Source organism: Poecilia reticulata, chromosome 22, assembly GCF_904066995.2.
Source record: "Poecilia reticulata chromosome 22, P_reticulata-male-v2, whole genome shotgun sequence".
NCBI classification, from domain to species: domain Eukaryota; kingdom Metazoa; phylum Chordata; class Actinopteri; order Cyprinodontiformes; family Poeciliidae; genus Poecilia; species Poecilia reticulata.
In genome coordinates, this window is record NC_088851.1 from 5,168,061 (window position 1) to 5,183,996 (window position 15,936).

General features: G+C 38.6%; 2 protein-coding genes across 5 annotated transcripts in view; one reads left to right on the forward strand and one right to left on the reverse strand.

Moving 5' to 3' along the window:
• Positions 1-1,762: 1,762 nt before the first annotated feature.
• On the forward strand, positions 1,763-6,897 carry emx1 (empty spiracles homeobox 1). Its single transcript, XM_008398808.3, has 3 exons — positions 1,763-2,530; positions 4,529-4,713; positions 6,730-6,897. Exons 1-3 carry the CDS (start codon positions 2,182-2,184, stop codon positions 6,895-6,897), a joined length of 702 nt encoding a protein of 233 aa, XP_008397030.1. The 5' UTR covers positions 1,763-2,181.
• The window catches only part of sfxn5a (sideroflexin 5a), a 30,944-nt gene continuing 18,077 nt past the window's right edge, over positions 3,070-15,936 (reverse strand). Inside the window, exons 14-15 of one of the 4 annotated variants that reach the window (XR_532551.3) lie at positions 14,394-14,530; positions 3,070-9,389 (exon numbers count right to left, since the gene is read on the reverse strand). Coding sequence is in view for 2 of the 4 variants with exons in the window: in XM_008398809.2 (XP_008397031.1) it covers positions 14,453-14,530 (78 nt within the window). In the remaining 2 variants the exon portion in view is untranslated. The other 3 variants (XR_532550.3, XM_008398809.2, XM_008398810.2) reach the window with 3 other exon arrangements.

Consider the following 15,936-nt stretch of genomic DNA (forward strand, 5'->3'; position numbering starts at 1 on the left):
CTAAAGTATTTTTTTGCAAAGGCAAGCTCCAAAATTAAATACATTTTCAAAGTAATAAATAAAGAAGCTCATGAAGCAAATGGAAAACGTATAATCTTGTCTCTATAACCTAGTAGTACTTTGGTCAAACATATCTAGCTCTAGCTTTCGCTAGCTTTTGGAGGTTAAAGGTTAAAGTTGTCTTCTTGTAGTCTCTTTAACCCAACAAATAGGACACAATGTTTTGGTTTAAACTAACTTAACTCTTACACAGTTTCATCAACTCAGCATTTGAGTTAAAAAATGTACAGTTGAAGTATTTTTCTGTAAACTAAAGCCAACATGTACAGGTATTACTGCTGCTTTGCTTTTTACATTTGCTTTAGGTTCAGTAAAAATGTGACCTCACGGAACTTCTTCCACAGGATGGAAAGCAAAATGGTTAGACATCAGCTCACACTAGAGAATGACGATATTCATTTAAAATAACAATAGCCTTTTATCCACTTAGCAGCTAGCAGAAACTAGGGTTACCAACGGTTAGCATCCACACATTGACCAACAGGGAGATTCTCATAAGCTATGTTTGTTTCTAGTTTATGGTTTCATAATTATGGTTCAATATTAACATTTTTAGCTGCATACATCCAAGAATTAGTTCAGTTTTGGAGTTTTAAACAAAGATGCACTGTAAAAACTGAATTTTGATGGTAATAACTAGCCATTGAATAATGCAAACATCAATCAATAGTTTTTTTGTGACACAAATCATGTAAAGCTATTTTTTTAATTATTATTATTTTGTTCATCAATTAATGAATATCAAGAACTTGTTAAGAGTTCAGAACTGATCTGAAACTCCTGGCTCAGAAGATTTCTGTGTTGGAGCAAAGAATCCAGCTGTGGCCAGCTCTGGATAAATCAAACCTCTAACAGATTTATGTGAGAATAAACAGTCTTGATATATATTTTTTAGATTTAAAAAACTTATATAAGTACATATAAAATATTGCTGAAATGTAATTTATTAAAGTCATCAAACAGTTAAACTTGCATTATTTGTTCTTTGAAATATGTATTGAAATCTACATAAAATGCAGACTTTCACAATTTGGTTGAGTTCTAGCTGTTATTTTTATTACAATGCACAGAGAATAAAATACATTTCTTATGAATCAAGTAGTGATTGTTTTATCCAAATGTAGCAGCATTTTCATACAGTATAACCTAAAAACACGACTTGCTTAGAAATCAAGGTTATTATTTTTTTTTACTATTTCATTTCAATCCATTCTTTATCAATCTCATTACATATTAGTCGCTTGCATTTGAAAACTTATTCAGTATGAGTCAAACCTATAATCCGCCTACGTTCTGGATTACTTCATATTGGTGGATATGCACAATAAAACAACTGGAGTTGCTTTAACCTAGCAGTTTCAGAGTGTAATGAAGCCACACACTGTAAATTTGCATAAGTAAAATGAAAGCAGAGGAGTTGGCAAAACATTTATTGAAAGCCAAATAAAAAATAAATACATTCATTTTGTCCTGGGGTAAAAATAGAGAGAGAGAGAGAAAAATATTTGAATGTCACTTTAAAGAAAAATGACTGATTTAATGTTTAAGCTGCTCTACTGAGTCACCTTTCATTTCTCCTCAGTCAACCTTCCAAATAGTGGCTCCTAACTTCCACTGAAACAGATTTCACACGGCAGACTGCCTCCACGAACAGAAACAAAAAAAAAACAAAACAAAAAAAAACACGACATATTAAGCCTGAATGTGCGCCGCAATGAGCGCCTAATTGGCTGGACACATGTGCTGCCTGTAACTAAGCTGGTCCCGGGCTCCTGTGATCTGTGGAGCAGGTACTCCGGGAGACCAATTGGCAGGAGCTCCGGTCCAATCAGCTCCCTTCCTGCGCAGCGTAAAGCCACTTGGGGGGGAGCGTGGAGGGCCGCTTGCTCTGGGTGCGCATTTGTGAACAGACGCCCTCTGGGAGCGCACAGACTTGCGGCACTGTTGAGTTTTCTAGCAGCATCTTCAGAGGGTTAGATTGTGCGGGCAGCCCTCCTCCTCCTCCCCGCCCCACCACCTCCACCACCCGCGGACACCCCACCATCCTTCGGTCAAGATGCAACTTTAAGCAGCGGGAGGAAGTTAAGAACGACGGTCCAGTTTTGTTCTTCCTGCCTAGAGATGATGTTCTCTGCCGCCGGGAAGCGCTGCTTCACGATAGAGTCTCTGGTCGCCAAAGAGAACCCCCTGCCAGCCGAGGACCCCATCCGGCCGACGGCGTTGAGTTACTCCAACCCGACCACAGATGCCTTAATGAACGGCTACCAGGCTCCGGCGGCCAGGCCTCTCTACCAGAGCCCGGAGCTGGTGTTCCCGGAGACGGTGAACCACCCGTCCCTCACCGTGGCCCCGCACCAGCTCGGAGGCTCCCACCTACAGCATCCGCACTTCTTCGGCACGCAACACCGGGACCCGCTCAACTTCTACCCCTGGGTGTTACGGAACAGATTTTTTGGACACAGATTTCAAGGTACGGAAACGAAGAGGAGATGGAGAGAGATCGCGCTGAGGTGAAAGATGTGGGGGCGACCTGTACGATCAGCAGTAGTCTGCCGGACGTTTGTTGCGCAAATGTGTTGACTTGAGAGTGAATATTTTCTTTAGATAGCTTCTTAAGATTTTTTGTTTTAAAGGTAAGAGATTCTTGTTTGCAAAGTGAAACAGCAGAGACTGGGAACAGATGAGCATTGGTAATATCCGGAAGCTGCTGTCAATTTTTTCCCTTCTTATTCTTAAAAACAGAAGAAGAGAAAAACAAACTGGTTCTCGCATAACGCTTTTCCTGCCGCAGACATTTTTATAATAAAATAATAATTATAATAATAGGCTAATAATAGGCTAATAATAATAATAATAATAATAATAATAATAATAATAATATTTACCACTCAAATATAGGCGAAATATTAATAGTAATAGAAATAATTAGGCGTCTGTGCACAATTGTCTATTGCATCTGTTATAATTATAATTAATGTGAAAAAAACTTTACATTCTACGCATATGACACATTTCTTGAAGAATTTCATGATAATTTTCTATTTTGCAATTTCTTGAAATGTTATCAGAAACAAAACAAAAAAAGAGAAAGAAATCCCGATCAAATTTAAAACACTGCTTTCAAATTGTGCAAACTTTCAGTCATCCAAAGGCGTTCTGATTTCACATTGAAATTCACATTTCACATTAAAAATGGGTTTTTAATGACATATTTATTCTTAATAGGTTCAAGCAAAAGAAAAACTGGAAATATTAAAAAGTTCTGATAAAAGCATGTACGTAAATAAATAAATAAATAAACGGAAGGGTGCAATGTTTAGTGCAAAATGAAGATCCTGAAAAAAATAAAGGAAAAAAGTAAAATAAAGAGAAAAGAGAAATGTAGCATTTCGAAATGCGGTTAATTTTCTATGAAATTTGATTCTTATTACATCAAATGTTTTAGATTTGGGGGTTTTTTTGTCCTCTAAAACGACAAAATAACTTTTACAATTTACTTGCGTCATACTTGGAATGTGACAAACAATTAACTCTGCTATAGTCGACTTTATGTTTCGAGCAGTTTACTCCGAAATTAGAATCTAAATGCTGGTGTTAAATAGGGCTGAAAAGGAAAGGAAAACATTGAGCGTTTGAAGAGTCAGTAAAGAGTAAAATGTGATGTAAAAAAAATAAAATAAAATTCGCCAACACTTCAAAACAAACGAGTAGCTCCAAGTACAAAAAGATCATTGTGTTTTTACGCCGCTGTCAAGTGGCTGTTTAGGGTTGGATAATTATTGTCCGGTTAATTGTAGAAAAATAGGACTTTCATAGGTCAATCAGACTTCAGCTTCAACAAAGTCGCTGATCCTAAAACCTGGCTTGCTCAACTGGATCACATTCTGACTAAATATCTTATTTGGACGTTTTCTCAGTTCAGACTGAAGACATGTTCCTATTTTCTCTGTTTACCCAACGACTCTTTGCCCGAACTGGGAGAGTAAAATACCAAATAAAATTGTAACACTGCTTACTTTTTAAAACCAGACCACTAGTGACGGGTGCCATGAGAAAAATAAGAATTCATATAGCTGATGGGCTGCTAACAAGCCAGGAAAGTTGGCTTAGAAACCAAATATTACTCCCGCTTGCAAAAAGATAAGTGGTGGATAAATGGTCCAGAATGTCGCAATATTTTTGATAAAATATTATGTGTAAAACAAAACGTTTACACAGAAGTAATAGAATTTGTGAGAGGTAGTCATGGGAGTTACATTTTTATTTAATTATAGCCTGTTTTTGATCAGGCTTATTCTGATGCCACAAAAAATGCCGAGGTTTTCACTCCATTGTTTTTACTTCAAAATATGCGTCGACATGAACAGAAGTGTCTCAATAGTGTCTAAATAATAATAATATAAAAGGCTTACTAACCGAGAGACAACACAAGGGATATTTAGCTCAAGTGTTTTGACTTTACCTCCAGGTAACGAGGTGTCCCAGGACAGCCTGCTCCTGCACGGTCCCTTCGCCCGGAAGCCCAAGCGCATCCGGACGGCCTTCTCTCCGTCGCAGCTGCTCCGCCTGGAGAGAGCCTTCGAGAAGAACCACTACGTGGTCGGAGCCGAGAGGAAGCAGCTGGCCAACAGCCTGAGTCTGAGCGAAACCCAAGTAAGTTGAGCTCACACTTGGCACTCGCCTGTCCTGCTTTTGTTAGATTTGTTTTTTTTTTTATTAAACTTAATTTTGAGCCTCAGAATGTATTTTTTACGTCTTACAATTCAACACTTATTTCGTTTATAAAAGAGCCATAATTAAAGAAATTCGTGTTTTTAAGAGTTCATTTTACTGCTGAAGTGAGTGCTAAAACAATAAAAATAAAAACAATTTAAGAAATTAGTGTTAAATATTTACCCACAAGACAGTTAACAGTTAACCTCTACTTCATTACTGAGAGCGCAAAGGACTTAAATAACAAGGGACCATTTACACAAAGTGAACGCCATTTCTGTAAAAAATGTAGAGATGCTCACACACAATAAACAACTTTTTTTTTTTACTACATGTCACACCTGTCAACTAAGAAATATATATAAATATTTTAGTCATCCTGGGCAACACAGCCATCTTGAGTGATATAAAAATGAAATTGTACCGTCTAACATTTTAATATGAGGCGTGTTAAGCTATAAGCTGGAATGTTGTGCATTTAGTCAACATGAAAGGCAGAGATGTAATCTGAACAAGAGGCGAATCTTACTGAAAACCAGCGAAATCAGTGCAGACCACACACATTCATTACAAGCAGATTTGACTCAAGTTTTGAAGTACATTTCACATCTTGGTTGGAAAATGTCAGGTAAAATGTTACTATTTTTAGCAGCAGGTCAAATTTTGGATTTGACCTGCTGAAACTAAACATGTCATAAATGGTGTCTGAGTATCAAATTCTTAAATATGGCTCCTCCAACAGCCATATAGGTATTTAGGAAGGTATTTTAAAAACCTGTAGAAAAATACAATATTCATACAAAAAACCCAGGAGCAAATGACAGCTAATATCTTAAATACAAGTATTTCAAAACAAAAATAAGAATAGTAAATGGCACAAAAAAATCCTGCAAAAACAAAATAGCATTTATTATTCATACCTAAGGTTTTGGATGGATGGATGGATGGATAAACCCAAAATACAATTAAAAATGTTTAAGTTTAATACACCCACATACTTTGCTGGTGTTAATTAGAACAGTTGGTGATGTATTTAGTTAGTGGTGAAAGGTTTAGGCTGAGTTTTCCAGAATATTTATTTAGTTAAAGAAGAGAAAAACTATCAGTGACAATAGTGCATATGAAAAGACAACTCTCAAAAATGAAAATATGAAAACAATAAATGACAATAAAAACAAAGACAGCACAGATAAAAAAAGAAATGAAAAGATCATTAAAAAAGATCAAACTAAAAACAAAACACTCAAATATAAAATCAATAACGAACAAGAAAATCAAGAAGAGCGAGAATAGAAACAAAAACATTAAAGATAAAAAAAGAGAATTTCTCAAATTAAAATGTAAAATCAGCTAATGCATAAAACAAGGTGAAAATAATGATAGAAATTAAAATCAAAAGCAAAGTAAAAAATAATGAAAAACCAAAATTAAACATAATAAAAATGAAAATAATCAAATTTAGACATAAAAGAAAACACAGTAAAAGTATGACAGAGGCAAATCATTGACCAAAATTAGTTTGATCATAAAAATAATCAAATTAACATTAAATCAATTAAACCTCAGATTCCTGTTGTGCAGAACTGATTCTCTATGCCATCATAGTCCTGAACCCTAGATACATGCATATGTGTGAAAACATTATTTAATACAATCTTAAGGAGGAAAACTGAGCTAAGCAGTAAAAACAAAAAGTCTGCAGCAATTACCTGAAAGAGAAACGTTCATATGGAAAATAAAACTTATTTGAAAAACAAGATTTGTATCCAGTTTGGTGAATTTGCTAAACAGAAATAAAATTGTTTGCTGCTTTTTATGTATTTTCTTTCTCACACGAAAAGTCAGAATCAGTGTTTCTTTGAAGCTTACCATAACAATCCAATTTATAAATCAAAAGAGCTACAAAGTACCAAAGCAAATAAAGATTTACGTTGATTCCCTGTTTTTCCTTGTTAGGTGAAGGTTTGGTTCCAGAACAGACGGACGAAGTACAAGCGCCAGAAGCTGGAGGAGGAGGGTCCAGACAGCCAGCAGAAGAAGAAGGGGAACCACCACATCAACAGGTGGCGCATCGCCACCAAGCAGGCCAGCTCCGAGGACATCGACGTGACCTCAGAGGACTGAACACGGGCCTGAGCCTCAGAGGACCAACACTATTTATTATGTAAGATTATTAAAAGCGTTGTTAGACTCATTAGAGGAAGACTCAAGGATTCCATGTGCGATCACTCCACGTCTTCATTGAGGAGTTTGGACGTCTCGTGCCGCCGCGACGACAGCGGAGCATCATTTTACGATGGCTGAAGAGAAAAGTCGTACCCTAGAGTACCATGGTGCTCACTTTTTCTTTTTTTCCTTTTCCTTTTTTGTACATAGGCCAATAATGAAGGTTAACAAAAAGCTAATTGTTTGATCACTTCCACTTTACTTCACTCGCTTTCACCTGTGCACCACATTAAGTCGAACTCATCCTCGATATGAAGCTGTGGTCAGTCAGTGAACATGTTGGTGAAACGGAACGAAACAGAAAACTTCTCAGACTCCTCACCACTTTTATTTTTAGAGACGGTCTTTGTTGTCCTGCCAATGAAGGTTTCCCACCAGCGGGAGGCGACCTGTGACCCCGGGAAGCAAGTCGAGTCGCAATCACGAAATCGTTGTCTTTCACCACCGTGGAACCGTCGCCGTGGGCGATGCACAAGACAACAAGTCCCCGTTTGTTGCAGATTTTACGAAGCGCCGCGTGTAGAGCAAGACGCGTGCGCAGCCGCGTTTTTCAAGCGCGAAATGTATTTACTGACAGACGGCTTTGGAAATAAAAACTTTGAGACTTGCTCCTGTTGCATGAGAGATTGCTGCGTATTGATTTAATTGAGGCAGCAGTTTGTTCCCAGCAGCTACAGCAGCTGCAGATTTCACTCATTAGGTTGATGCTCTCCAGCTGAGCTGGTGGATGTGCAGATTGCTGTGAAACGTGCTGCTGCAGGGGCTGATAAGAAAAAACCCCAAACATTTAAGGCTCAGTGGTGACTAGGATACAGCGACAAAATTATTAATTTTGTCACGTTACAAACACAAATCCCTGTGTATTTTATGCAACCGGCTTATACAAATTAGCGTATGGTTGTAAAATGTTTGAAATGAATCCATGGATATCAAACATTTGTTTCAAATAAACAGAAAAGAGTGCTGAGCATTTGTATTCACACCCCTTTACTCTGATAACACTAGATGAAATCTATCTCACCTATTTACAGTCGCCTAATTAGTAAACTGTTTGGCTATAATACTATCGCTCCATTTGGAGAAAGAAGTGAAGGACAATTACAAGCTGAAGAACTGGGCTGACAGAATGGGAATTAGCTAAAGCTACAGTTCCAGATTCTGACCAGACTGAAAGAATGTCTCCTAAATGTATAAAGTGCACTAAATATATTTTTATTTCAAAGCAGAATATCATCTGTCTCTGTTTTAATAGTAAAACCCGCACACTGCTTGGTAACAAACTTACACTTCTGGCTAAATAAACTGTTAAAAGTCAATAACTAACATTTATCTAAAAACGTAACAGGCATGGAGAGCTTTCCAAACATTGCAACTGAAGTTTCTGATCTTCACACACAATTCTGGTGTCCTTTGACAGATATTTCAAGCTGGTCAGATTTGTGATGCGTTGAAAAGAATAAGGAATCCACAAAGTTTGATTGGTAAATTTTATTGACTTTTATTGAATTGTAACAAGAAAACTGAAAAAAAAAATAACAAGGCCCAAAGCTATTAGAGATCCAGATTTTATTTTATTAGGTTGCCACGTCCGATGAGGCACAAACTGACTCTTCCAGGGCAAATTGAGAGGAGAGGATGGATGGGTGTAAACACCTACAACTGGGTGATATGGACTTAAGTTTTATCACAATACTTTGTGGTACTATTGTTATAATAAAAGTGAAGATAACTATTTATTACATACTTTTTAGGTCACCATGTAACTGTGTCACAGCAATTACAGCCCCCCAGACACAAATAACGCTCTTGAAAAACATTTCCATAATACAATTCTTTATGAACCCAGTCACAAAGAAATGTGATTTACATCATTAAACTGCACTTTCAATGTATTGGTATCTATCGATGCTTTTCTTGAACAGACAGTGAAGAAAATACTAAAATCTTTCAAAGTTTTAAATAAAATGAATTGGAATTTATCGGGACTATGATAAATCAAAATTCTTTTAAATCTAAGAAATTTATCCCGATAAATGATAAACAATGTGATAAACGCACACCTTGATATACACCTCCATTACAATAATAATAATAATAATAATAATAATCAATTTAATTTGTACCGCACTTTTCATTAGCAAAAATCTCAAAGTGCCACACAGTGCAACTAAAATCGTAGATAAAATCAACATCATAAAAATCACGTGGAGGCAGAATAGGCTTGCCTAAATAAAAAAGTTTTGAAGCCAACCAGTAGTTGCGGAGCTCTCAAATAATCCGGGAGAGAGTTCCAGAGACGGGGGGCAGCCACAGCGAATGCCCGATCTCCCATGGTCCTTAATCTGGATCGAGGAAGGTGGAAGAAGTTGCAGTCTTGTGATCGTAGAGATCTGGAGGATGAATGTGGAATGAGAAGGTCCTTCAGATTATCCGGTGAAGTTCTGTTTAAACACTGATGGGTAATGAGGGCGATTTTATACTGAATTCTGTAGGTGACAGGAAGCCAATGAAGGTCATGCAGAATAGGTGTAATATGGTCAGATTTACAGGCCCTCAATAGAATCCTGGCTGCGCTGTTTTGAATGTATAGAAGCTTCTGAAGATGGTTTTTATGGATTCCAATGAACAGAGAGTTGCAGTAGTCGAGCCTGGAGGAGACAAAGGCATGGACAAGAGTCTCGGCATCAGAGAAAGAGAGAGATAGACGAATTTTGGAGATATTGCGAAGATGAAAGAAACGGGTTTTAAATAGATGCTTAATGTGATTTTAAAATGTAAGATGAGAATCCATTCTAACTCCAAGATTTGTAACTGTGGTGGAAAAGGGGATGTCTTGTCCAGAAAAGAAAATAGTCGTCAAAGTTGAAGATTGAACCTGGTAAGGTGTTCCGATCAATATGGCCTCAGTTTTGGAGCAGTTTAACTGAAGAAAATTCTGATTCATCCACGTTCTTATCTCTTCCAGGCCGGTGGTGAAGGCAGTGAGTGAAAATGGTGGTGATGATGCTCCAGTTCTAATGTAAAGTTGTATGTCGTCGGCATAGCATCAAGCATCAGGAAGTGTCAGGTGTGTTACCTGTTGGTCAGTATGAATGTGCGAAAAACCTTAATATTCCGCTAATGTCGAAAAAACGCAATTTCACAATTTAAAAATCATGTGAATAAGTTCATAGAAAAACATGGCGTGACATCATCCTCCAACTACTTCCTGTCAGCTTCTTCGTCATTTTTGCCAGTAGTACCATCCGGTTATTGATCATGTGACCAATGTGATGCAAAAAAAGTGTCTCCATTGCAGTTTTAGGAAAAATAAAGCAATTTTGATACGACCGGCAATACTTTTCAATCATAGAAATTAGTTTTTTATAAATTTCCGTGTTCCCATTAAGCAATTTTATTCTCGAAATGTCAAAAAGCACAAATAAATAGTAATGTTTCTGAAATTACAGCGAAACAGACATTTACTAAGCTGCAATAGTTCTCAAAGAGGCGGGAGCTGGTTTGGATATTGCTGCAATCTTTTTTAGCAACAGCTCAAAGCTGTCCGGAAGAAACCACTGCCTAGTGACCCCGCGACCTCAGAGGAGAGCTGATGTCTGACTCAGGTGTCTTATTTTGTCAGCGAGAAAGAGGAGGGACAAAAGAGGCAGTAGGTAGAGGTAAAATACACTGTGAAACGCACCCAAAAGGGGTCACACACGACTTGTTTTGAGTTTTCTCAAGATATCCTATACTCACTGCAGGTGCAGAAACGTGCTGAAAGGAGGCGCGGGGTTATCTAAACAAACATGTTCTGTAGCTCGCCCTGACAGCCGTGGCTCTACAACCTCCTCTTGTCAGGAAGATTTTCTGGAACAGGTCACGTTCTGGTTTGGTAAAAGATTAGCACAATTAAAGGGCCTCTTTGTTGTGTGGCTAAGGTAAGAATTAGGTGGAACATCACCTTGGCCTCCCTAAACGCCGCGTCTCCTGTCAGCCGAGTCAGCAGGAAGGGGATCGAGCGGCGTTCCAGGGTGAGAAACGAGAAACTCTCCAGAGGAACAGAGAGGTGCAAAAAAAAAAAAAAAGGAGACGGGGGGTGGAGGGGCCTGCTGTTGTTGCTGAAACAGCAATTAGCTTAAGCAAATAATTCTTCCAGATTTCTTACGATCTACAAATGAGCCTAAAAATCTCCCTTTTAGGTTGCTAGGTTTGAAAACGCATCAATTCGCATCCCGACACGACTCGGTGTTAATCTCTGATGCGTTACCAGATGCAGTTCTTTGATGTCGACTGATTCAAAGGTGTTTCTGTTGATCTGGGCGTCGCCGGCAATGCAACCGCGTCTCGTCAGTGGCAACCCGCTGTGCACTGTTCCCAAGGCAACCGCTCAAACATGCCGATTACACAGATCACAACAAAAGATGGAGCGTTTATATAAGCCAAGGGATGACATAAACACGACGATACGGATCTATAAACCGGCTGAAAAAGTTACTCCAGCACTAATGGCAGCAACTTGGACACATGAGATAAGATGCTGATAAGTCTGTGGAAGTGTTTGCTGAAATGTGTTGATCAGGATCTTGTTTGACACAATTCCATCTTGACCTGAATTTGTGGTTAATAGACACGGCTTTGCATATAAACTCAACCAGACTTATGACTTGATTAACTGCATCTTTATACAAAAATAAAATAAAAACATCTTTCAAGTTTGTTTTCTCATAAAGTGTTTTTGCTTTCTTTTGCCCTCGCTGACGTTCATTCAAATAAATGCTAATATAAGACAAAGATCATCAGATTAAACAGAGCGGTTTTAAAAATGAGAAGAGAAAATAGCAATGTAAATCAAACTATTAGGGGGGAGAATTTATCGTATCGTTTATCACGATAAACTTCTTACAGTGATAAGAATTTTGATCTATTGTTGTCACGATACATTCCAAACTGTCTTTATTGTTGCGTTTCATGGTTTTACTGAAACCCATGTTTTATTTGATGCTTTTAGTTCAAGCATCAATAAATGCCAATACATTTGAAAATACTGTCACTCATTTAATCATGAAATAAGGATGACGTCAATCTTGAAAGGGCTACAAACCCTTTTCTAAAACTTTGGGATTCCACTTTGCACCCTGACAGACTACAGATGAAAACTAACCTGTATGACTAATTCTGGCATGTTATATGATGCACATTGTCCCTTTTCAAATACATGAACAACAAAACCGTGAGTTAGTTACAGCTGGAGAAAACATGGACCAATGATGAACCTTCTGAGGAGTGGCCAGTCTACCAAGATTACTCCAAGAGCACAGCAGGAGTAATACGTTATAAATCACAGCATGTCAAGCTTCCTACAAAATACAGCTAAATTCTCATTTCCCTTCACAACTCCTTCTGGGATTTTTCCCATTGAGTACAATTCCTCCAGTAGTATTTCAACAAATTGGCCAATCAACCAACAGAAGGAGAAGTTGTGAGCGATGACGTTGGTTTTCTGCGCTGTTTTAGTATCATAGCCTCTCTGTAGTTATAGCAATGGCAGCAGAGGAAGTGAGCCATTCAGTCTGTGTCGGCTACACCTCCAAATACTGAATTTATATTACCAGTCATCTGGTTGGGCTAGGCACTTCTCTTCTTTGCAGTGGAGGATGGTTGTTTAAGAACAGGATTACAGTGTAGGATTTCCGGTATACACACGTCATGGCCAAATGGCAGCGTTTGGGTCAAACTTCAACAGAGTCCACGACTTAAGGAAACAATCGTTTCTCGATAGTAGGGGGGCCAAACCCTCAGTACGAAATGAAGCGTAGAATAAGGGACTGGGTTTTACCAGGCTACGGTCCACCCTACAAACCTCAGAACAATGCTGATTAATCAACAATAAGAAAAGACTGGATAAAACACAACATCTACAGGTGTTCAAATTCAAACCTCTGGTAACCGAAAATGACACAGATGCCCACTTTCTTATTTGCAAAAAACAAAACAACAAAAAAAAAAAACATTGTGATGATACCCAAGATTTTTGGGGAAACATTCTGTGGATGGACGAGACAAAGTGGTAGTTTGATGATCTGGGGTTGCTATGTTTTTACATCATTGTTACTCAAACTGTGGTCCCCAGACGCCCCCCAGTGGTCCGCAAAGTACTGCATGTAAAAAACCTTTTATTTGTCGTGACATGAGCTCAAAGTACAACATGTACAGCTAGCTTACTACAAGACCGTGTTTAAAAATAATAAAATAGAAGTGGCGTTAGGCTGGTTCACTCAAAAGAAAAGCTGAAGACACCGGTGGAAAGAAAACAACGCAAAGACAAATCATATGATCGGAAGAATTTATGTCTGCAGGAATAGTTTTCAGATTCTCAGGGTGAATTTCAGAACTTTTGTTTGGATTACAGCAGCATGCCATGCAGATCTACCTGTCATACTCAGCGTTGGAATACAAAGACGGGTCATTCTGAAGAACACTCTCTTGTCAACCCAGCTGTTTGTGTTTTCAGAGTGAAGTGAGTTTCAAAACAAAGATATCATCGGCTGAATGCAAATCAGGCCCGAGTTACCAACGTGCATTAAAAAGAAACATGTTTTCAACTCAACAGTCTTCAGGTTGTGCCGGGTCTAATTAATTATTGTTCATTTCAAAACCTTACTGAACACTAAACTAACAGTATAACTTCGTAGTCAATAATCTTGAATCCAGAAACAGCGATGCTTAACGTTACACACTAAGTTTCAGTGAACAGATGTAAGGGGGCAGACATTGAGGTATGCCGTTTATTGCAAGTATGTGGAATTGAAAAGTTACAAAGTTGGACATTTTCCACCAACCATTGGTTGGCTGTAGCAATAATCTCTGTGTTCTTATGCTCAGATTAAAAGGCAAAGACAGAAAAAGAGAAAACCTAAAGATAAACATGTTTTGTCAAGTATTATTTTTCGTCCCTTCAGAAAATCCCTGAAACTTTCACTCTGAAAGCGACAACAACTTTTTGGGGGGAGCAGAGGAGGAAAATGGAATAAAGTTTACTGCTAAACTGTTAAGGCTTTTCTACATTCACTTTGTTCGAGAAGTTGTTTTTTTTTTGTAAAAACCTGGAAAAATTCCAAACTATTCTGTAAGTCGACTTATTATCAGCTTGGAGTTTTCTGCAAATGTTTAGAATTTTTTTTTAAGCTGTTACCTTTCCTGTTTTGAACAAGTCGCGCAGCAGCCAGAATTAGCCTTTAAGGCTCGAGCGGCGCACCGCTTTTGGCATCGACTCTTAGGTAAGTCTCCATGTTGTCGCGTTGCTAATACTTCGAAGGTGTTGTGATGTACATTTAGCTGTCGCTGTCGACCGCTATCTCCGCGATGTCATGCGTTGTCGGGATCAGCTGCTGTTTTGTGAAAATGCGAGCTACCTCCTCCACGTTGGCATCGTCGGACGGCGGGGGTCGACCCACCGGTCGGGAGGGAACGCTCACAGCCCTTTGTTGTACGTCAAAATCTGACAATCTGTCGCCGCCGCGATCTCTGGCTCGAGCTGATTGGCGCTTATCTGTGGGAGTCAAAGAACAGAGAAAAAAAGAGAAAAAGGTCAGTCGCACGGGTGGAGATATTTCGCACGAGCAATTAGATGATGAGTTTACGTCATCTACATCCAATACATACACAGATCTATACTTTGTAAGCGTAGCTTGTGAGCTTTGCAACAGTTTTTTTTTCCTTCTTTTTTTTTTTTTAATCGCAAGCAAATATTCTTTAAAGCTTTTAAATGTTCTCCATTTGCCGCTAATGTGCAAAAAGAGCCAATTTGGCAGATTAAAGTCTAATTTGAGGTTTACGTCTCCTAATATTTGAACCAGAGACAGATGGCTGTCGGAGTTGGAGGCAGAATCGTTAATCAGACATCTTGCTAGGTGTGAAGTGGGGAAGTGGGACAAATTGAGTAGGCGGGGGGTCCCGGAGAGCAGGGCATTCTTGTTGCTTATTGGGGAGATCTTTTTTTCCTCCTTCTTTTTCATCTGCTATTCCTGTGAAAGTGCAAAAAAAAGGGAGAGAAAAACAGGCTTTTCACAGGACCGTTGGCGGCACATATGTCTGAAGTTTTCTTTTTTTTTTTTCTTTTTTTTTTTTGCCATATGGCTATCTGAGCTATTTCCAGCGGGTAATTAAATCCTAAACATTTTAAAGCCAGAGCTGGCTGGCTCATGTCAGCAAGTCACTTGGCAAGAGAGACAACACAAAGACGGAGCAAAACCGAGCAAAAAACAAGATTTTTTTTTTTGCACCGCTGCCGATTAATGAGCAGGATGGCGGCGTTCTGAGCCAACGGGGGCTAAAGTTAGATCTCAGCCCGCTTGGCCTGGATGGCACCGGTGGCAGTGAACAACGGGACAACACGGGGTCAAGTCTCGGAGGACTACGCCTCATTACAGAAACACTGAGGAAGTCGGGAAAAGGCTTCAGTCGGAAACTGAAACCCAGTCAGGAGCACACAGTCGATACAGGTACAATTTAAAAAATATATAATAATAATAATAATAATAATAATAATAATAATAATAATAATATAAGAAATCACTCTCAGTCACCAGGTAACTGAGAAAATGTCTTCTTGGTTTTGATTATTTGTTTTAATGCCACTGGTTTCCACAGAACACCCACTCGGTTGGAAAACTCCTGAACATTCGATACCTCTGTTATGCGGGTGCGACCTTTACCCCGCCTGCAAACATGCTCACATTTGCTCTTTGGTGTCTGAGAGCTCTCCCAACAACTGGAACAAACAACTCCTCAGCAGGTTCAGCTAAACACGCTGGAAACAACATGTTACGTTTAGGAAGCGCAGTCAGGAGGAGTTCAGGAAAAGTTCAACTTAAAAGTTACAAATGAAAAATTCACAAGTTGTTGCTTACATCCCATCATTTGTTACACAAGTAATGAATTTATGTAGTTGTATTT

Bases quoted from the DNA above. Each gene is read 5' to 3' on its own strand.
- emx1 (XM_008398808.3), top strand. From the start codon at position 2,182: ATGATGTTCTCTGCCGCCGGGAAGCGCTGCTTCACGATAGAGTCTCTG. The intron at 2,531-4,528 runs GTACGGAAACGA...CTTTACCTCCAG, and splicing joins TTTTGGACACAGATTTCAAG to GTAACGAGGTGTCCCAGGAC. The intron at 4,714-6,729 runs GTAAGTTGAGCT...TTTCCTTGTTAG, and splicing joins TGAGTCTGAGCGAAACCCAA to GTGAAGGTTTGGTTCCAGAA.